General features: G+C 37.9%; 1 protein-coding gene across 2 annotated transcripts in view; it reads left to right on the forward strand.

The window, feature by feature from the left end:
• Window positions 1-1,576: 1,576 nt before the first annotated feature.
• LOC306668479 (protein SPO16 homolog) overlaps window positions 1,577-23,634 on the forward strand; it is a 37,460-nt gene continuing 15,402 nt past the window's right edge. Inside the window, exons 1-3 of one of the 2 annotated variants that reach the window (XM_079151904.1) lie at window positions 1,612-2,007; window positions 4,484-4,573; window positions 19,536-19,647. In XM_079151904.1, coding sequence (XP_079008030.1) covers window positions 19,579-19,647 — 69 coding nt within the window. In that variant the 5' untranslated portion in view covers window positions 1,612-2,007; window positions 4,484-4,573; window positions 19,536-19,578. Of the gene's footprint in view, window positions 2,008-4,483; window positions 4,574-19,535; window positions 19,648-23,634 lie in introns of both variants that reach the window. The other variant, XM_079151903.1, reaches the window with a different exon arrangement.

Below are 23,634 nucleotides of genomic sequence, written 5' to 3' on the forward strand. Positions count from 1 at the left end.
TAGCCAGTTGATTATACATATTTAAGCTTCAGGGAAAGAACCCAGGGCTAGAGATGGAAATTTGGAATTTCATGAATGATATGTAAAGCTATGAATTGATGAGATCACCAAAAGAGTGACTATAGCTAGCAAAGAAAAGAGCACCAAGGACTGAGTTTGGGACACTTCAAGATTAAGAGGTCGGGTTCTGAGCAAGAACCAATAAAAGATACTGAAAAGTGGTCAGTGAGGTTAGAGGAAAGCTATGAGGGCATTGGCATGGGGAGGAATGTGTTTCTGGAGGAAGAAATGATCAATTGTAACAAATGGGGCTGATTGGCCAAGTAAAATCAGTAATGACAGTTGTCTGCTGGATTTAGCAATGACCTTGACAACAGCAATTTCTGTGGCATAGTGGAAATTAAAAAGCCTCATTGGAGTAAGTTTAAGAGAGACTGGGGGCTGGGGTCATGGCTCAACGGTAGAGTGCCTAGCATGTGTGAGGCACTGGGTTTGATCATCAGCACCACATAAAAATAAATAAAGGTGTACACCTACAACTAAATAAATATTTTAAAAGAAAGAAAGAATAGGAGCTGGGAGCAGTGGTGCATGCCTGTAATTCCAATGGCTCAGGGGGCTGAGGCAGGAGGATTGTGAGTTCAAAGCCAGTCTCAGCAACTGCAAGGTGTCCAACAGGGACAGCAAAAGATTACACTTAAATTTAATACGTTTCATTAAATGCCAAACCTATAAAATAGTTAACTCGTATAAAAAATGATCCACACTACAAGACTACAAACATGCTCCATAAGATTTTTCCTGGAGTACTACCCACTACCGGCCAGGAATTCTTTTTTTTTTTTTTTTTTTTTTTTGGTATCAGGGATTGAACCCAAGGGCACTTAACCACTAAGCCACATTCCCAACCTTTTAATTTGTTTTATTTTGAGACAGGATCTCAGTAGGTTGCTTATAGTCTCGCTAAATTGCTGAAGCTGGTTTCAAACCTGTGTTCCTCTTCCCTTAGCTCTGAGTGGCGGGGATTACAGGCGTGCACCACCATGCCCAGTTAGGAATTCTTGTTTTACAAAGTAAGACACATAAAAAAAATTTGTACTCTAACCATTAGGCCATAAACAAGAGATGGTTTTTTCTTTCTTTTTAAATTTTTATCATTTTGAACACCAGCACTTTAATAACTTGCTAAGTTTCCGTTAGGGCTGAAAATAACCGAGTGGTAAAAACTCAAACACACAGCTCTCTATGTGTTAATTTATAGCCCTGAATGAAAATGAGTCTTTTTCATAATTTGAATAAACATGAGGCCTCTTTGATTTTATATAATAATCGTAGTACAAGCCTAATTTTAGAAAATTGTGAAAAATAAATTCCAGACAATTATGCCCAAGATCAAAATAAAATAAAGAGGAAGAGGAAGAAGGAAGAAGAAGGAAGAGAAAGAGAAAGAAAAAAAATCCTTGCTTTTTCCTAACCACTAACTGTTGGCGCAAACCTGGGCCCCTGAAAAGCAGTGGTGTGGGGGCGTGGCTAGCAGGGTCTGCGGCTGCGCACAAGCCCAGCAGCTGCTTCCGGGCTCTGGCGCCTCCGGGGCGTCCTGGGCCGCTCCGCCCGCAGCACCCATCTCACACCTGGTGGAACGTTCTGGAAGTTCTCGAGAGCAGCTGACTGAGCCGGCTCTGAGGGCTCAGCGCCCAGGTGTGTTCCCAGCTCTAGGAGTGCAGTCACCAGTGATGTGTCTCTTCACGTTTTCTTTCTTCCTTCTGCCAGCGTCTTTTTCTCCGATTGGAACTTGCAAGATAACGTCTACGCCTGGGCTTTGGTCGACCCCTTTTCTTCTCTGGAAAGGGTTTACCTCAGAGTTTTCGTTCAAGATGGTCGAACTGCTGCCTCTAAGGCCTGTCAGTCACCCTGTGATTTTATATTTTATTTGCTTTAGTCTCTGCTGGTCAACTAAAAGTAAATGATTAAAAGATGCCATGAAGATGCTGCGGGCCAACAGCTCCCGTGAGAAGTGAAGGGACTGAGCAGGGAAAGTGATTTACTGGAGATTATTTTGCAGTTACCCTTTAACTTTGAAAACACTCTAGATTTTGAGAAAAAGCCTTCACAAAGCCCAGAATGTGAGGGCCTTAGAACTGACAAAGGTTTAAAAGGCCACTGAGTCCAAGCTTTATGTTTGGATGAGGAAGCTCGCCAACTGCAGGTGAAGTAATTTGTCCAGAGTTGCATAGTTCTGGAGTGGATGAGTCTGCATCCTGGCGGCGGCTCTAGGAGTTTTCTCCCTCAGGGATACTGAGGAAGCCTTGCTGCCAAGCCCGAGTTTTCCGATCCATTCCTGATCCTTAGCAGCACACTCATGGGAAATCTGCCGACCCCACGTCCTTTTCTCACAAGTGTGCAAAACTAATTCTCTTGGCTGTGGTTCAATTGTTTATAAAACGTATGTATAAAGGTGTGAAGATTTAAATGAACTTAATGTATTACTGATATATATACAAAACAGTAAGTGCTCAAAAAAGTAACTGTGACCTTTGCATATATGCAGTTATATGATATATTATCATGCACCCCAAAACTGTCGTTAGCTAGATAATTAAATTGTGTATGGAGGAAGGGTGACAGGGTTAAGAGTTTCTGTCCTTCCCCCGCCCCAGTCTACTCATTTGATTACTCAAAAGTAGTTTTTTGAGTATCTGCTATGTGCCAAGTGCTGGATTAGGTAAACCAGAAGGTGTTCCTGCTCTCATGGAGCTAGTTAACTTGTCATTCTTTCATTCATGCAATAAATGAGGCAATTATAGAGCAGCTGGTTTCAACCCAGCAGGAAGGACTTTCTAATTATTAGAGTTGTTCAGAAGTAGAATGAAACTGCCTTGGGAGATATAAACTCACTATCACTGAAAGTGACTTTCATTTGGATTAATTTCTAAATTTTGCTTTGAACTACTTTTGTATTAATGTGGAGAATATAAATTTACTTGACATGACGTTCATGATTTAGTAGATGAAGTACATTCATAAACAAGCATGTTGGGCAAAAATTGTTGAGAGCTCAACAGATATGTAAGCCAGCTTCCAACTAAGGAGGTCTCATTTAGTTTGAGGAAATCAGGAATAGTTTCTTGGAGGAGATAAGATTTTTAATGGACTTTGAAAGAAAAGTAAGATTTATTAAAAATAGACTTTTTTAGAACAATTTTAGATTTGCACAAAAATTGAGAAAATAGTGTAGAGTGTTTCCATATACTCCACATCCAGTTTCCTTTATTATTAACATTTTAGACCTAGTTTCCCCTATTATTAACATCTTAGCATGGTACATCTGTTAGAATTAGTGAACCAATATTGCTACATTATTATTAAAGTCTATAGCTTATGTCTTTTTATCTGTCCAGGATTATAGCCAAGATAGCACAGTTGGAATGTTTTCTTAGGTTTCTTTTGGTTGTGATAGTTTGTTTTAGACTTACTTTATTTTGGTAATCTGGACTGCTTTGAGGAGGCTGTTTAGATAATTTCAAAGATGCCCTTTTATTAGAACTCATTTGTTGTTTTTTTCTCAAATAGGACAGGAATTGTGGTTTATCAAGAGAAAAACTATTATATCAAATGTGCACACTATGAACATGGTTTGTGACAATGTAGATTTTGACCACCTAGCTGAGATTTTTTGTCATGTTTTTCCAATGTTAGATTACCTGCCCTCCACACACTTCCATACTATACTCTTAGGAAAAAAATTACTAAGTGCAGCCTCACCTAAGAGATAAGAAGGCACTAATTGAAGAAAGGTGAGTAAAAAGATATAGATTTCCCAATCACTTTTCTATATGACCTTTGGTGCATCCTCTCAGTCTGAATACTTTCTACATTTGTTGTTCAAAACCTAGCCCACTTTGAAGTTTGGTGCTCAGTTTCTTATGTTCTTTTTTGGGTCATTACTCACATTATAAGAGTATACACACAGATTAAGAATCTGTATACTGAAAATATGAAATCCAAAATGCTCTAAAATCTGAAACTTTGGGCATCAACCTGATACTATACGTGGAAAGTTCCACACATCTTCATGAGATGAGCACAGTCAAAACATAGGTGCACTAAAAAATATGCTTATAAATTTATCTTAAGTTTATAAGACATATGTGAAACATAAATGAATTTTGTGTTTAGACTTGGGTCTCACCCAAGATATCTCATTAAATATATGCAAATATTTAAAAATTTTAAAAAATCCAAAATCTAAATCACTCTGGTCCTAAGCATTTTGAATAAGGGCTAGTCTGTGTATGTGTATGTATATGTATGCATATGTGTAGGTATGTATATGTATGTGTGAATATATATATGTATATATGTATGTGTTTTCATTCCACTTTTTACTGATATTTTCGATAGTTATGATTGCTCTGAACAGTCTTTATAGTCAAGTTTGAGTCATTTCAATTTTCTTTTTCTCTTCTTGTCTCCCTGTCACCAGATAGGATCTGAGGAGGTCCTCAGAAGAAAGAAGGGGACCTCAACTTGGCCTTGGCAGGTTCTTGACTTATACCACAGAAAAGAATTTCAGGTCAAGTTAAAAGAGGCACAAGCAGAGAATTTTTTCAGGAGCGCAAATAACAAAAAAGGATATACACACAAAGGGAGAGGAAATGTGGGTACTGGAGAGTGAGACATACTTTTTTTGGATCTCAGTCTTCTTTTTTTATTGAATTTTTTATTTGTTATTTTTAGATATACATGACAGTAGAATGTATTTTGACAAAGTATACATATGTGGAATATAAATTTCCATTTTTGTAGTTTTACATGTAGAGTTACACTGTGTATTCATACATTAACATAGGAAAGTTCTGTCTAGTTCATTCTACTGTCTTTCTTACCCCCATCCCTCCACCCTTCCCTTCAGTCCCCTTTGTCTAATGCAGTGAACTTCTGTTCTTCCCTCCCCACTCTCCCCTATTCTGTTTTAACATCCACATATCAGAGAGAACATTGGGCTTTTGGTTTTTGGGGATTGGTTTATTTCACTTAACATGATAGTCTCCAGTTCTATCCATTTACTGGCAAATGCCATAACTTCATTCTTCTTTATGGCTGTGTAATATTCCATTATGTATATATACCCCATTTTCTTTTTTTATATATATTTTTTTAATTAAAAATCATAAATTTACATAGAGCAGTGTTGTTTGATTCATTCTGTTATTTTTTCCCTTCCCCCCCACCCCTCCCACCCCTCTTTTCTCTCTATACAGTCCTTCCTTCCTCCATTCTTACCACCCTCCTTATCTCTAACCCTAAACCTAACCCTAACCCTAACACTAACCCCTCCTACCCCCTCATCTGCTTATCAGTGAGATCATTTGTCCTTTAGTTTTTTGAGATTGGCTTATCTCACTTAGCATAATATTCTCCAATTTCATCCATTTGCCTGCAGATGCCATAATTTTATCATTCTTCATGGCGGAGTAATATTCCATTGTATATATACCACATTTTCTTTATCCATTCATCTGTTGAATGACACCTAGGTTGGTTCCATAGCTTAGCTATTATGAATTGAGGGGCTATAAATATTGATGTGGCCACATCACCGTAGTATGCTGATTTGAAGTCTCTTGGGTATATGCCAAGGAGTGGGATAACTGGGTCAAATGGTGGTTCCTTTCCACTGCTTTTCAAAATGGTTGCACCAATTTGCAGTCCCATCAGCAATGTATGAGTGTACCTTTTCCCCACATCCTTACCCACATTGTTACTTGTATTCTTGATAATTGCCAGGCTTATTTTAAAGAAAACGGTAAATGATGAGCATGAAAGTTATGTAAGATGGTGTGGACCTAATGAGTTAGATTCATGGAGCACAGAGCAACTCACAGCCTTGTTATCTTTAATGTTTATTGAATATCTAAAATGACTAAAATGGAGTGAGACCCAAAATTGTAATATCTTCAGGGAAGGCTCCATGGAAATATTTTTTTTTAATTGTAAACAAATGGGATACATGTTGTTTCTCTGTACATGGCGTGAAGGCATACCATTTGTGTAATCATAAATTTACATAGAGTAATGTTGTTTGATTCATTCTGTTATTTTTTCTCTTCCCCCCACCACTCCCACCCCTCTTTACCCTCTATACAGTGCTTCCTTCCTCCATACTTGCCCCCCTCCCTAACCCTAACTCTAACCCTAACACTAACCCTTCCCTCCCCCCCCATTATGTGTCATCCTCCACTTATTAGCGATATCATTCGTCCTTTGGATTTTTGAGATTGGCTTATCTCACTTAGCATGATATTCTCCAATTTCATCCATTTGCCTGCAAATGCCATAATTTTATCATTCTTTATGGCTGAGTTATATTCCATTGTATATACATACCACGGTTTCTTTATCCATTCATCAATTGAAGGGCATCTAGGTTGGTTCCACAGTCTGGCTATTGTGAATTGAGCAGCTATGAACATTGATGTGGCTGTATCCCTGTAGTATGCTGATTTTAAGTCCTTTGGGTATAGGCCAAGGAGTGGGATAGCTGGGTCAAATGGAGGGTCCATTCCAAGTTTTCTAAGGAATCTCCACACTGCTTTCCAGAGTGGCTGCACTAATTTGCAGCCCCACCAGCAATGTATGAGTGTACCTTTCTCCCCACATCCTCGCAAACACCTGTTGTTGCTCGTATTCTTGATAATCACCATTCTAATTGGGGTGAGATGGAATCTTAGGGTGGTTTTGATTTGCATTTCTCTTATTGCTAGAGATGTTGAACATTTTTCCATATGTTTGTTGATTGCTTGTAGATCTTCTTCTGTGAAGTGTCTGTTCATTTCCTTAGCCCATTTGTCGACTGGATTATTTGAATTCTTGGAGTAGACTTTTTAGAGTTCTTTATAGATTCTGGAAATTAGCACTCTATCTGAAGTATGAGTGGCAAAGATATTCTCCCTCTCTGTAGGCTCTTTCTTCGCATTGCTGATAGTTTCCTTTGCTGAGAGAAAGCTTTTTAGTTTCAATCTATCCCAGTTATTGATTCTTGCTTTTATTTCTTGTGCTATGGGAGTCCTGTTAAGGAAGTCTGGTCCTAAGCCGACATGTTGAAGATCTGGACCTACTTTTTCTTCTATAATCTGCAGGGTCTCTGGTCTGATTCCGAGGTCCTTAATCCACTTTGAGTTTAGTTTCGTGCATGGTGAGAGATATGGGTTTAGTTTCATTCTGTTGCATATGGATTTCCAATTCTCCCAGCACCATTTGTTGAAGAGGCTATCTTTTCTCCATTGCATATTTTTGGCACCTTTGTCTAGTATGAGAAAATTGTATTTATTTGGGTTTGTGTCCGTGTCCTCTATTCTGTACCATTGATCTACCTTTCTATTTTGGTACCAATACCATGCCGTTTTTGTTACTATTGCTTTGTAGTAGAGTTGAAGATCTGGTATTGAGATACCCCTGCTTTGCTCTTTCTACTGAGGATTGCTTTAGCTATTCTGGGTTTCTTATTCTTCCAGATGAATTTCATAATTGCTTGCTCTATTTTTGTAAGGTACGTCATTGGGATTTTAATTGGAATTGCATTGAATTTGTATAGCACTTTAGGTAGTATGGCCATTTTGACAATATTAATTCTTCCTATCCAAGAACATGGAAGATCTTTCCATCTTCTGAGGTGTTCTTTAATTTCTTTCTTTAGTGTTGTATAGTTCTCATTGTAGAGGTCTTTCACCTCTTTTGTGAGATTGATTCCCAAGTATTTTATTTTTTTCGAGGCTATTGTGAATGGGGTAGTTTTCCTAATTTCTCTTTCTGAAGATTCATCACTTATGTATAAAAATGCGTTGGATTTATGAGCATTGATCTTGTAACCTGCTACTTTACTGAATTCACTTATGAGTTCTAAGAGTTTTCTGGTAGAATTTCCAGGTTCCTCTAAATATATAATCATGTCATCAGCGAACAGGGATAGTTTGAGTTCTTCTTTTCCAATTCGTATCCCTTTAATTTCTTTGGTTTGTCTAATTGCTCTGGCCAGAATCTCAAGAACGATGTTGAATAGAAGTGGTGAAAGAGGGCATCCCTGCCTTGTTCCAGTTTTTAGGGGGAATGCTTTCAGTTTTTCACCGTTTAGAATGATATTAGCCGTGGGCTTAGCATAAATGGCCTTTACAATGTTAAGGAATGTTCCCACTATCCCTATTTTTTCTAGTGTTTTGAGCATGAAGGGGTGCTGTATTTTATCAAATGCTTTTTCTGCATCTATTGAAATAATCATGTGATTCTTGACTTTAAGTCTATTAATATGGTGAATTACGTTTATTGATTTCCTGATGTTGAACCAACCTTGCATCCCTGGGATGAAACCCACTTGATCATGGTGCACTATCTTTTTAATATGTTTTTGTATGCGATTTGCTAAAATTTTGTTGAGAATTTTTGCATCGATGTTCATTAAGGATATTGGTCTGAAATATTCTTTCCTTGATGAGTCTCTGTCTGGTTTAGGTATCAGGGTGATATTGGCTTCATAGAATGAGTTTGGGAGGGTTCCCTCCTCTTCTATTTTATGGAATACTTTGAGAAGTATTAGAATGAGCTCTTCTTTAAAGGTTTTGTAGAACTCGGCTGAGAACCCATCTGGTCCCGGACTTTTCTTTGTTGGTAGGCTTTTGATGACTTCTTCTATTTCAGTACTTGAAATTGGTCTATTTAAATTGTGTATGTCCTCCTCGTTCAGTTTAGGCAATTCATATGTCTCTAGAAACCTGTTGATGTCTTCGAGGTTTTCTGTTTTGTTGGAGTATAGATTTTCAAAATAGCTTCTCATTATGTTTTGTATTTCAATCCTGTCTGTTGTGATATTTCCTTGTTCATTCCGAAGTTTAGTGATTTGGGTTTTCTCTCATCTTCTCTTTGTTAGTGTGGCTAAAGGTTTATCAATTTTGTTTATTTTTTCGAAGAACCAACTATTTATTTTGTCAATTTTTTGTATTGTTTCTTTTGTTTCAATTTCATTGATTTCAGCTCTGAGTTTAACTATTTCCTGTCTTCTACTACTTTTGGTGCTGTTCTGTTCTTCTTTTTCGAGGGCTTTGAGCTGTAGTGTTAGGTCGTTTATTTGTTGAGTTTTACTTCTTTTATTAAATGCGCTCCATGAAATAAATTTCCCTCTAAGTACTGCTTTCATAGTGTCCCAGAGATTTTGATATGATGTTTCTTTGTTCTCATTTACCTCTAAGAATTTTTTAATTTCCTTCCTAATATCTTCTGTTATCCATTCATCATATAATAGCATATTGTTTAATCTCCAGATGTTGGAATAGTTTCTGTGTTTTACTCTTTCATTTATTTCTAACTTCAATCCATTATGATCTGATAGAATACATGCTAGTGTCTCTATCTTCTTGTATTTGCTAACATTAGCTTTGTGGCATAATATATGGTCTATTTTAGAGAAGGATCCATGTGCTGCTGAGAAGAAAGTGTATTCGCTCTTGGTTGGATGGTATATTCTATAAATGTCTGTTAAGTCTAAATTATTGATTGTGTTATTGAGATCTATGGTTTCTTTGTTCAATTTTTGTCTGGAAGATCTGTCCAGTGGTGAGAGAGGCGTGTTAAAATCACCTAGTATTATTGTGTTATGGTCTATTTGGTTTCTGAAATTGAGAAGGATTTGTTTGACGTACATGGATGAGCCACTGTTTGGGGCATAGATGTTTATGATTGTTATATCTTGCTGATTTATGCTTCCCTTAAGCAGTATGAAATGACCTTCTTTATCCCTTCTGACTAACTTTGGCTTGAAGTCCACATTATCTGAAATGAGGATGGATACTCCAGCTTTTTTGCTGAGTCCATGTGCATGGTGTGTTTTTCCCCATCCTTTCACCTTTAGTCTATGGGTATCTTTTTCTATGAGGTGAGTCTCTTGCAGGCAACATATTGTTGGATCTTTCTTTTAATCCAATCTGCCAGTCTATGTCTTTTGATTGATGAATTCAGGCCATTAACATTCAGGGTTATTATAGAGATATGATTTGGTTTCCCGGTCATTTGGTTCATTTTTTAAATTTTATTTATTTATTTGTTTGACACAACTTGGTTCCTCCTTTATTTGACAATTCCTTTAGGATAATTCCTCCCTTTGCTGATTTGCTTCTTTGTTTTTCATCTCTTCCTCATGGAATATTTTGCTGAGAATGTTCTGTAATGCTGGCTTTCTTTTTGTAAATTCTTTTAGCTTTTGTTTATCATGGAAGGATTTTATTTCATCGTCAAATTTGAAGGTAAGTTTTGCTGGGTATAAGATTCTTGGTTGGCATCCATTTTCTTTCAGGGCTTGAAAAATGTTGTTCCAGGTCCTTGTAGCTTTTAGGGTCTGGATTGAAAAATCTGCTGATATCCGTATTGGTTTCCCCTGAATGTAATTTGGCCTTTAAAATTCTGTCTTTATTTTGTATGTTAGGTATTTTCATTATAATGTGCCTCGGTGTGGGTCTGTTGTAATTTTGTGTATTTGGAGTTCTATAAGCCTCTTGAACTTGATTTTCCATTTCATTCTTCAGATTTGGGAAATTTTCTGATATTATTTCATTGAATAGATTGTTCATTCCTTTGGTTTGTTTCTCTAGGCCTTCCTCAATCCCAATAATTCTTAAATTTGGACTTTTCATGATATCCCATAGTTCTTGTAGATTCTGTTCACCATTTCTTACCATCTTCTCTGTTTGTTCAACTTTGTTTTCAAGGTTAAATATTTTGTCTTCAATGTCTGAAGTTCTGTCTTCCAGGTGTTCTATCCTATTGGATATGCTTTCTATGGAGTTCTTAATTTGGTTTATTGTTTCCTTCATGTCAAGGATTTCCGTTTGGTTTTTTTTCAATATCTCTACCTCTTTATTGAAATGATCTTTTGCTTCCTGTATTTGCTCTTTTAACTGTCGATTGGTGCGATCATTCAATGCTTGCATTTGCTCTTTCATCTCATCATTCAGTGCATGCATTTGCTCTCTCATCTCATCGTTTGCTTCTCTGATCATTTTAATTATGTACATTCTGAACTCCTTTTCTGTCATTTCTTCTGCCATGCTGTCATTGGGTTTTATTGATGTAACATCTAGATTTGTTTGCAGCATTTTCTTTCCTTGTTTTCTCATATTGTTCAGGTATCAGTGGACCGCTGAGATATTGCAGATTTCCTCTATTGACTTACAATGTCCCTGAAGATTTCTATATATATCCCCCCTTAGCCTTCAGTAGGCTGAAGTCTTGGAGGAAGTTGATAATGCAGTGCTCCACAAATAAGCTGCCTCTCTAGGAGTGGTGGCCTTCAGGTGGGGTATAATCCCTGCTAGTGGGCAGAGGTGCCTCCACTTGTTGACCAATGGTCATCCAAAGGGGACCTAGGCTGTGGGCTGAGGCAAGGCCTGTTTGGGCCTGAGTCTCTGGTTTTACCGTCCTTGTGGGGAAACCTCACCCGGCAGGGAAGACTCACCCGGTGGGGAGGTCTCGCTGGTCAGTTCCCTCCTAGAAGTCCCCTCAATTTACAGCTACCACCTGGGCTGGGCTGCCTTCCTCTGCAATGTTCCCAGGGGCCCGGCCCTACCTCCTGGGCCTGGGAGCCTCACCCTTCGCAGATGAATCTCCTTAGGCTGCCCCTCCTCAGAGAATCTACCCGCAGGCCTGGAACCTTCGCTCCGCCCTAAGCCTGTCTCTGTGAGGCTCTTCCACCAAGAAGCCTCCTAGATCCTGGGACCCTGCTCTGCACCTAATCGCTGGCTAAGCGGCCCCTCCTCTGAGTAGCCACCTGGGGCCCGGTACAATCGCTCTGAGTCCCAGAGACCCGCCACACACCTCTTCCTCCAGACAGCCGCCCAGTATTCCAGTGCGGTCACTAGGAGTCCTAGAAACTCACTGCGTGCCTCCACCTCCCACCAACCACCCGTAGCCCTGGGCAATCAATCACTCCGAGTCGAAGTGACCCTCCCCGTTGCTCCTCCTTCTCCAGATAATCCGCCGGGTGTTCAGGAGCGGTCGCTCTGAGTGGCTCTGAATCCACGTGACCCACTGCACGCGTCCTCTGGGCAACCGCCCAGAGCTCTGGTGTGGCCACTCAAGACAAGCGACCCACCACGCTTCCCCGCCAGGCAGCCCCCCTGTGTTCAGGAGCTGTCACTTTAAGTCCAAACAACTCACCACTCGCCTTCTCCTCTGAGCAGCCGCCTGGAGCACTAATGCAGTCACTGTGAGTCCAAACGACCCGCCGCGCTCCTCCTCCTCCTCCTCCTCCTCCTCCTCCTCCTACTCCTCCGGGCAGGCCCTGGTGTTCAGAAGTGGTCTGAGTCCAAACAGCTCGCCACACAACCCCTCCTCTGGCAACCGCCTGTAGCTCTGGTGTAGTCACTCTGAATCCAAGCGGCCGCGCTCCTCTTCCTCCTCCTCGTCCTCAGGGCAGGCCCCGGTGTTCAGAAGCAGTCGTTCTGAGTCCAAAGAGCTCGCCGCGGAGCTTCTCCTCTCTCAACCGCCTGTAGCTCTGGTGCAGTCACTCCGAATCCAAGCGGCCACGTTCCTCCTCCTCCTCCTCAGGGCAGGCCCCGGTGTTCTGAGTCCACACAGCTCTCCTCGCCACTCCTCCCCTGGGCAGCCGCCGGAGCCCCAGTGGTTGCTCCGAGTCCCAGCGCTGTGCCGAGCGGCCTCCTTTACGGCGCTCCCATTTGTCCAAGTTCACTGCTCCAGCGGGGGGAGGGGTGTCTCGCCGGCAGCTCTACTTCACAAAGTTTCCTGCGTTCCGGGACCACCGTCCCATCCAGGACGCCTTCCCAACGGGTGAGAGTCACCCGGCTGCTTTGAGTTGGTCTCAAGTGTCTCAATATCTCCTCTTTTGAATCCTGAGTCCTGGAGCAACATGAAATGCAGCCACCCTCTAGGCCGCCATCTTGAAACCCTGGAAATATTAAGATATAATCTAAATTACAAATCTAAACTACAAAATAATCATGATATTTGAATATTCTAAGACATGTAATTCTGTTGCAAAACAAAGGCCACATATCCTTTTATTACTTTGAACACTCAAGGGAAAAAAAGCATTCTCTTAAGGATAAAAAAAAGCTACAATAGAAATAAAGTTTCTGTAGCATATGTGAAGCCCTGGGTTTGATCCCTAGCACCAAAAGAACAAACACTTTGTGAAGATTGTCTATTTTTTAATAGTAGTGTTTGCAAACCATATATTTTGCTTTTGAGGTAGGGTCTCAAAACAGTCCAGGCTGTTTTTGAACTCCTGGGTTCAAATTATCCTCCTACCCTACCTCCTGAGTAGTTGGGACCACAGGCATGCCTTACCGTGTCCAGCTTGTAAAAGCACATTTTAATAATGACTGCTACTTCATTTATTATGTGCCCCACTGTTCAAAGTGCTTTCTTTATAAAGATATATCAGTCTTCTCTCTCTCTCTCTCTCTCTCTCTCTCTCTCTCTCTCTCTCTTAGTGATACTGGCAATTGAACACAGGGCGTCACACATGTGCTTTAGAGCTGAGCTACATCCCCAGCCCTTGGTTTTTTCCTCCATATTTTTTATTGGTTCATTATAGTTGTACAAAATGGTGAGATTTGTTGTTGCATATTAATATATGCATACAATATAACAGTATAATTTTGCCAATGTTCCTCTCTAGCACTTCCTACCTCCCACCCTTCTCCCGCCTCCTGGTCCCTTTCCTCTATTCTAGTGATCTCCCTTTGCTTTTCACATGATCACCCTCACCACCTTTCTTTTCCTTCTTCCTCCCAAACTTCCACATATGAGAGAAAACATGACCCTTGACCTTCTGAGTTTGGCATATTTGCTTAACATAGTCTCAAGTTCCATCCATTTTCCTGCAGATGGCTTAATTTCACATTTTTTATGACTGAATAAAACTCCATTGTGTATATAAACCACATTTTCTTATGTTGATGGGTTCCTAGGCTGTTTCCATAGTTTGGCTATAAACATGGGTCTGCATGTATCACTATAATTCATAGACTTTAATTCTTTAGGATAAATATGGAGGAGAGGTATAATTGGGTCACATGAGGGTTCCATGCCTAGTCTTTTGAAGAACTTCCATAATGATTTTCATAGTGGTTGTAGTAATTTACAATCTGACCAATAGTATAAAAGTATCCCCAATCCTTTTTAAACTTTTATTTTGAAATAGGATCTCATTAAGTTGCCCAGGCTGACCTCAAAATTGCAATCCTTTTACCTTAGCCTCCTGAGTCGCTGGGATTACAAGGTGCGTGCTACCACAACCAGCATGAACCTTTTTAATACCCTTATGAGATAGGAGTACTATTATCCCTGTTTTACTGATGAAGAAACAGGGATACAGGCAGGTCATTTAAAACTAGTAGGTGGTAGAGCCAAGGAGTCAAATCAGGCAGCTTATCTCTAGAGCTCATGCTCTTACCCTTTTTTTGTTTTTGGATGTTGCTAGGAATCAAATCCAGAACTTTCAGAACTTTGGGAATACTAGGTAAGTGCTCTACTACTAAACTACACCCCTAATCCCTTACTGAATATTATTGATATTATCTGATTTAATCCTCACAAAGTGCTATGAAGGAGGTGCTGTTGTCTGCAATTTATAAGGGGGATACCTAAGTTTTAGAGAGTGAAGTGTGGTGATTGCCAAATGTACATAACTGGTAAGCGACAACTAGAATTTTAATCTAGGCAGTACGACCCCAGATTGTGCTCTTAATCATTATATTAAAGTGCTCTGATGCTGACTAAAGAGTCTTTATAAAAATAACTAAATACTGTGTATTTTAACCTTTTAAAAATCTAAATACTCTTGATCACATTTACTTTAGGTTTTAATCTAATGTTTGAGAATTCCCACTATCTGTAGTTGCCAAAGTCATACTGGGTAGATCTTTAAGCCTAACCAGTTAAATCTTGTCCTCCTCTAAGTTTGCCTCAATTCCTAGTCTAAAAAGTCTTACTTAGCAGGAACTTCCCTTCCTCCTTTAAGAACTCAGGTAGTGTTGATTGTGTTGTAGCATACCTGTAGTCCGAGCTACTCTGCATGCTGAGGTAGGAGGATCTCATTAGCCTAAGTTTGAGGTCACCCTGGGCAATATAGTGAGACACTGTCTCAAGAAAAACAGATAAACAAGAAAACAGTTCAGGTAGTGCTGCCCTCTTCTTCCCTTCAGAAGTTTATTAATATAACCCAAACTGGGTGATTTCTATGCTTTGAGATAATAAAAAATGTCAACTTCTTACAAAAATATAGGAAATCTGTTTTACTAATGAGAAGTCTTCTGTTTCACAGTGTTTTAAAAGGTCTTACCACTGAAAGAAAATGCTGTATGAGAGCAAAGATTTTTTTTTTTTTTTTTTATCTTATAATAAGCAGAGTAGGTTGTTACATCTAGAAGCTGAAGGTGTTTTTCCTCTTGGAATGTAATTCCAATAATAATTGGGATGTAGCAACTTCTAACACCTTTTTTTCCCCCAGTGAATATCAAAGTGTTTCTAAAAGGTTCTTTTCTCTTTGCATAACAAAGAATTAGTTTTGCTTTCTTTGCTTAACTTCACCTACCTGGCATAAATGTTGGTCTCCATAGCAGTAAGAGTAAACATTTGGTAATGGAGTAGCCTAAATTGCTGCTGATTTCAGAACTTCTCAAACATCAGAATTTGCTAATATATAAAGGGCACACTTGGACTGGGGCTCAGTGGTAGAGTGCATGCTTGGATATGTGAGATCTTGGACATCTTCAGCATCCCATAATAAAAAATAAGGAAAAGAAGAAAATGGTATGCTCATTATTACTAAACATTTTTGTAACTGTTTTAAGAACTTTAAATGGACTGGGGATATAACTCAGTGGGTAAGCACTTGACTAGCATGTGTAAGACTCGATCTGATTCCCAGCACACACACACACACACACACACACACACACAGAGGGAGGGGAGAGAGAGAGAGAGATTTATGGTGTGTGTGTGTGTGTGTGTGTGTGTGTGTGTGTGTGTGTGTGTGTTGAGATATAATTATATTACTGATATATAATAAATTGTGGTGTATAATGTGATGTTTTGACACAGGTCTATATCTGCTGTAAAACCATCACCGCAATCAATGATTAACATACCCAACATCCTCAAGTTTCCTCCTGCCTTTGTATAATTCCATAATTTTGTGCTTATTACCCCTCTGGGTTTTTTTTGTTTGTTTGTTTTGTTTTGCTTATTTATCGTCACTAGATTAGTTTTCATTTCTAGAGTTTTATATAAAAGGAATTGTACACTATATACTTCTTAAAGTAAAGAGGAGATCTGGCTTCTTTGATTTAGCATAATAATTTTTGAGATTGATCCAGGTTGTTGTGTGTATGTAATTCACTCACTAGTTGGAGTTGTAATTCAGTGGCAGAGCTTGTGCTTAGCATGCATGAGGTCACAAATTTGATCCTCAGCATTGAAAAAAAAAATCTTTTTTATTGCTGAATTGTATGCATTGTATATATTGAATGGATAGATATATCCATTCACCTGTGAAGAATCATTTGCAATATTTCTGTTTTTTGTCTATTACAAATAAATCATTTATGTGTAAGACGGTATAGACATATGCCCCCCCCCACTTTGGTAAAATACATAGGAGTGAAATGGTTGGATCATATTGATTTATTACTAATTTTTTAAGAAATTACAAAACTTTTTTCCAAAGTGTACCACATACTTTCTAACCAGTAGTATATGAGAGTTCTAGTTCATTATATCCTCACCAACACTTAATATGATTAATCTTTTTAATTTGTGCCTTTGTAATAAGTTAGTAGAGGTATCTCATGTAGATTTAATTTATATTTCCCTAATGATTAGTTGAGTGTCTTTCATATTTTTATTTGGCATTTATTTGTCTTTGGTGAAGTAGCCATACAAAATTTTTTGCCCATTTTTAAAATTGGATTGTTGTTTTCTTATTATTGAGTCTTGAGACTCTTTAAAAATATATTCTGGATTCAAGTGATTTGCTAGATATATGTTTTGCAAATATTTTCTTCCGCTCCATGTCTTATATTTTTATTCTTCCAACAGTGTCTCTTAAAGGGGAGAAGTTTTTAACTTTGATGAAGCCTAGTTAAGCACTTTTTTTCTTTTGTGGATTATGCTTTTGATATCTAAAAATTCTTTTCCTCATCCAAGTTCACAATGATACTTATAGTTTTATGTTTACATGTAGGTCCATGATTTACTCTGAGTTAAATTTTGTATATGGTATAAGGTATGAATCTAAGTTCATTTAAAAATATATAGATCACTAATTGTTTCAACACATTTTGTTGAAAAGACTATTTTTTTCTCCACTCAGTTGTTTTTACACCTCGGTTTTTTTACAAAAAAAGTTAAACACAAATATAAGAGTTTATTTCTGTCCTCTATTCTGCTCTGTTTATCCTTATGCTAATTCTATTCTGCTTTGTTTGCTATAACTTTATAGCAAGTTTTTAAATTGGATAGTCTAAGAATTTTAACTTTATTTTTCCTTTCCAAAATGGACATTCTAGATCCCTTGAATTTTCATATAAATTTTAGGATGATCTTGCCAAAGTCTCAGGGAGAACAAAACAAATCAGCTAGGATTTTGATAGCAATTGTGTTGACTTTGGAGTCAGGCATGGTGGCACATGCCTGTAATCCCAGCAATGCAGGAGGATCATAAATTCAAAGCCAGCCTCAGCAATTTAGCAAAGCTTTTTTTTAACCAACTTAGCAAGACCTGTCTCAAAATAAAAAATAAGGGGGTGGGGGAGAGGGAGAAGAAGAAGAAAGAGGAGGAGGAGGAGGACTATATTAGAAATAATAATTTGCATGTATCAAATATCACCTAAAGAAGGGGGAAAACCAAGTCAAAGATGGGAGAAAACATACCTCGCTGATAAAGAATTAATATCTGGAAAAGAAATTCATGTTCACCTGGCAGAGGAGATATGATTATGAAGATGGTCCTCCCAGGGTGAGACTTTTTCATTACACTTCCATATGTAGTGACCCTGGTGATTTCCCCAAATGTGGGAAATTTGGCTGCATAATTTATGATAGTGAGGGGCTGCATTTGCATGTTCCCCTGGTTAAAAGAAGAAAGGAAAGGAAAAGAAGAAAGAAAGAAATCCTACCAACAAATGAGAAAAAAAGGAAATTCTAATAGAAAAATAAGCAAAGGACACAAGCATTTCACAGAGATAGAAACATGGCTTAAAGGTGTTAAGCCTCAATGTAATCAGAAAAGTCAAACTGAGAGCATAGATTCAATTTTATGCTACTAGGTTTGCAGTAATTTTTATTTTCTTCCCAACTATCTCAAAAATATATACTGTAAATTTTAGCACACTGAACCTCTTGAAATTCTCTTTAAGGCTGATTTCCATTGTATAGTGTTATTATATAGTGTATAATGTTTGTTCTCCAGAATACTCTTCCTTTCCTTAATGCAGTGATTGTTATAGTACAATCCTCAGACCAGCATTATCAGCATCACCTGTGTACTTGTTGGAATTGCATATAGTCAGGCCCTAGCTCTGAATTATTTTTTCAAGGATATTTGTATAACAAATAGCTTTGTAAGATATAGTATTTCTCTCCAGAGTAGAAGACAAACTTGTTTATAAAAGATTGGTTACCAATACTCTGGTTCCTTTCGTATACTACAACCCACTGTGTGTGCCAACGTCATTTGGTCTTTATCCCGTCACCCTGTGGGACCTAGTGGAAGAAAACAATGATACTCTAGCTGTAACTGCTATTGCTGTGAGTAAAAAAAACGGCCTTTGTCTCTGGGTTTTAGATCTAAATATTCATGGAACTCTGGCTAATTAACTTTTTTAAAAATATATTTTTAAATATATTTTATTTGTTATACCTGACATTAGAATATATTTTGACATATCATACATACATGGAGTATAACTTCCCATTTTTGTGGTTATACATGAAGTGGAGTTACACTGGTTGTGTATTAATATATGAACACAGGAAAATTATGTCTGATTCATTCTACTGTCTTTCCCACTCTCTTCCCCAGACTTCCCCATGTCCAATCCAGTGAACCTCCACTCCCCTTTCCCCTATTGTGCTTTAGCATCCACATATCAGAGAGAACATTCGTTGGGCCTTTGGTTTGGGGGATTGGATTATTTCATTTGACATGATGGTCTCCAGTTCCAACCATGTACTGGCAAATTTGGCAGGTTAACTTTTTAGCTTGCAAATAAAATAAAACCTTAGACCTTTCACGGTTATTGGCATAAGTCCTCTTTCTTTAAGTTAATGCTCTGAATTGAGAGCCATTGCTTCTAATTGTTAAAGCATAGTGTTGAATAAGCTAAAGGTATAACGAGATACTTTTTCCATCGCCCAAATTTTAATGTTCAAATATACTTTAAAATTCTCACATTACTCTAAGTTTTGTTCTATCTTTCATTGATTTGTCATCAAACATTTCTATGGTATTTTGTTCTTAATTTTCTCAGATTGTGGTACCATTGGAAGCTGGGCTAATCTAAAGACGTACAGATGGCTGAAAGTGTTGGGAAAGAAGAAATAAAATGGACAACCACAGTAATTATTAGCTCATCTCTTAAGGTAAAGGGGCTCACTGAGCCATTAATCTGAAATTAAACAAATGAAACTAATTTTTATATAGAACCATATTTTAAAAGATAGTTTTAATATTCACAGTTGTGGAGAGCAGGAAGTACATAATAAACTAAATGTATTTTAAAGCTAAATTATAAACTTTTTGCAACCATTTTCAACATCCTGTCTTTTAAGGCTGGAAATTTTCTCAAGTTCTTTCTCTCTAAGCCTGCTCTAATAGAGCTGTTAATATTTCTAGAAACAGTAAGGCATATATATACACATATACACTCCTAGATACTTAACAACTGTACATGTGTATATGTGTGTATGTATATATGCATATATATGTATGTGTGTGTGAACACGTGTGTATACTTATATAGAGAGGATGTAAGGATTTTTGAGAGATAAGTAACTAGAAACTGGTATTTCCTGTCTTAACAACATTGGAAGAAGGCTGTCTCTGTAGTTTGTAGGGGAAGGGGATGGGAAGTTGAATACCTGAGGGCAGTCAGTCAGTTCACAGCTCTTTTTAACTCAACCCCCAGGACTTCCCATCTGCCTGATGTTTATCTTATGTACAGCAGCTGATGTCTAGTGTTAAGGAGCAGAAAATGATTGTTCTGTGACAAGAATAAGAAATAAGGATTAAAATAAGATATTTTTTACCCACCCTCTCCTCCCACTGCTGCCTCAGTCTGCACTTTGCCTGTTGGCATCAGTCGTTCAGTTTCATAACATGTTACTAGTTTAGTAGTTTGCTACAGCCTTAAGTCTCACTGGAAGTTTTGTTTTGTTGTTATTATTTGCAGTACTACGAATTTAACCTAGAGGTGCTCTACCACACCACACCCACCTCCACAAATGCACACATAAATTTTTTATTTTTTTGAGACAGGGTTTTACTAACTCTTCAAGACTGGCCTCAAACTTGCGGTTTTCCTGCCTTGACCTCCTGAGCTGCTGGACTTAAAGGTGTGTGCCACCATGCCTGGCTCTCACTGGAATTTTGCATGCTTCTTATTGTTACCTTTCTAGAATCATGTTTCTATAACTTTTCCAGACTGATTTTGAGAGAGGAAACCAGAAACCCATTTTAATTTGCCATAATAACTATTTCTAGTTCATTTATCATATTTACCCATCTTGCTTTGTGCTATTTGTTGCACTCTTCCTATTTCTTTTTTCTTTCTTGCCTCATTTTATTGATTGGTTGTTTTTCTCATTTTTTTCTATACTAGCTTTGGAAATTATATGTTCTATTTCTATCTTTTAGTAATAATACTAGAAATTTTAACATGTATACTTAGCTTCACAAAATCCAAAGTAAACAATCTTTTTCCTCCTCCTAAACAATGATAGAATCTTATAATAATTTAATTCCAATCACCCCTTTCGGTATTATGTCCCATTATCATATATTTTAATTCTGTTTTTTCTAATATTATTTTAGTTGTAGATGAACACAATACCCTTTATTTATTTATTTATGTGTGGTGCTAAGGATCAAACCCAGTGCGATCATATACTCATATATGGTAGGCAAGCACTCTACCACTGAGCCACAACCCCAGCCCCTTAATTCTGTTTTTTAACTTCATAAAACACTATTATTATTTTCTGAAGTTAGCATTTATTTAGATTTACCCATATTTTTACCGCTTTCTTTGCTTTTCTTTCCTTCTTAGGGCTCACTCTTTCCTTTTTTTTTTTTTTTTTTTTTTTTGCAAAACAAGTTTAATAAACATAGACTGAGAAGTTTGGCGAGCGTAGGATGGATACATAAATGACTGGATGTCATATGGTTCAGTATTATTAATTTATGGTACCCTTACCTCACTCTAGAGAAAAAAGAAGCAAGGGAAAAGTCCAGCTCCATCTCTTCCACAGACACCTGCCAAGTGCAATTGCTTCTGCAGTTGAAATTTCCCCTTGAAATTTTTCAAATTCCGATGAGTTTCAGTGGGTAAAAGTTCACTCCAAAATCTGGCTGTGCCCCCCAGATCACTACAGAAAGCTAGGAGTGTACACCAGGCAACCAAGGAAACAGAAGTGTGAATTCAAGTTCCAGCTACATAAGGAGTCCATAAATCTCAGCAGCCTCTGTTTCCTCATCTGAGAAATAGATGTTTTCTTTTTTTTAAATGTTTTTGTATGTTTTAATTTAATTTGTCCTACTGTCCATGACAGTAGAATGCATTTATACATCTTGACAGATCATACCTAAATGGAGTGTAATCTCATTTTTCTGACTGAACATATTGCAGGATCACATGGGTCATGCAGTCATAATGTACATGAGATAGATGTTTTCTATTCCCTACTTACTATTTCAATATTTCTGCATTCTTCAATGCATCATGTAGGGTACAATCTTTAACAGACAATATTGGTTATTTCCCTTCTTCCTATTTTCTGTCTATCTTCCCTTTGCTAAAGGGAAAAGAAAGTAAGCACAGAAAACATGTTATTTAATTAAGCGTTCTAGGGCACATTTCTTAGATTTTTTTCCCTTAGCATGAAGCAAGGCTATAATAAATACAGAACACCTACCCATACAGTCACTTATATCTTCAACACTTCTCTGTGCTAGTGAAAATTCTCAGGGTACCATTGTATTAATCACATTTTACAAAGAAGTTAAGAGAAAAACACTTTTTTTTTTTTTTTTTTTTTGCATCTGAAAGAATGAGTAAGCAGGGTTGGTTTAGAATTTCCAAAACCCTTAGCATTTCTTCCTTCTCCCTGAAATAGGTAGAATGGTAAGTAAATTGTGGGTTAAAAACATGGAATACATATACAATATCACATAAAATTTTTAAAGAAATTTTTCCTGAATCTTTTCTCATCTGTGATTGCTGATGAAATTTTTTTTCTTTTTTTTATTTCAATTAAAAATCATAAATTTACATAGGGCAATGTTGTTTGATTCATTCTGTTATTTTTTCCTTCCTCCCACCCCTCCCACCCCTCTTTTCCCTCTATACAGTCCCTCCTTCTTCTATTCGTGCCTCCCTCCTACCCGCATTATGTATCATCATCTGCTTATCAGTAAGATCATTCGTCCTTTGGGTTTTTTGAGATTGGCTTATCTCACTTAGCATGCTATCCTCCAATTTCATCCATTTTCCTGCAAATGCCATAATTTTATCATTCTTCATGGCTGAGTAATATTCCATTATATATATATGCCACAGTTTCTTTATCCATTCATCAACTGAAGGGCATCTAGGTTGGTTCCACAATCTGGCTATAGTGAATTGAGCAGCTATGAACATTGATGTGGCTGCATCTCTGTAGTATGCTGATTTTAAGTCCTTTGGGTATAGGCCAAGGAGTGGGATAGCTGGGTCAAATGGTGTTTCCATTCCAAGATTTCTGAGGAAACTCCATACTGCTTTCCAGAGTGGCTGCACTAATTTACAACCCCATCAGTAATGTATGAGTGTACCTTTTTCCCCACATCCTCGCCAACACCTATTGTTGCTTGTGTTCTTGATAATAGCCATTCTAATTGGGGTGAGATGGAATTTTAGGGTAGTTTTGATTTGCATTTCTCTTATTACTAGAGATGTTGAACATTTTTTCATGTATCTGTTGATTGCTTGTACATCTTCTTCTGTGAAGTGTCTGTTCATTTCCTTAGCCCATTTGTTGATTGGATTATTTGTATTCTTGGTGTAGAGTTTTTTGAGTTCTTTATAGATTCTGGAAATTAGCACTCTATCTGAAGTATGAGTGGCAAAGATATTCTCCCTCTCTGTAGGCTCTTTCTTCACATTACTGATAGTTTCCTTTAATGAGAGAAAGCTTTTTAGTTTGAATCTATCCCAGTTGTTGATTCTTGCTTTTATTTCTTGTGCTATGGGAGTCCTGTTAAGGAGTCTGATCCTGAGTCGACATGATGAAGATTTGGACCTATTTTTTCATCTATAAGGTGCAGGGTCTCTGGTCTGATTCCAAGGTCCTTGATCCATTTTGGGTTGAGTT

This window comes from Sciurus vulgaris (assembly GCF_902686455.1).
Source record: "Sciurus vulgaris genome assembly, chromosome: 1".
NCBI lineage: Eukaryota > Metazoa > Chordata > Mammalia > Rodentia > Sciuridae > Sciurus > Sciurus vulgaris.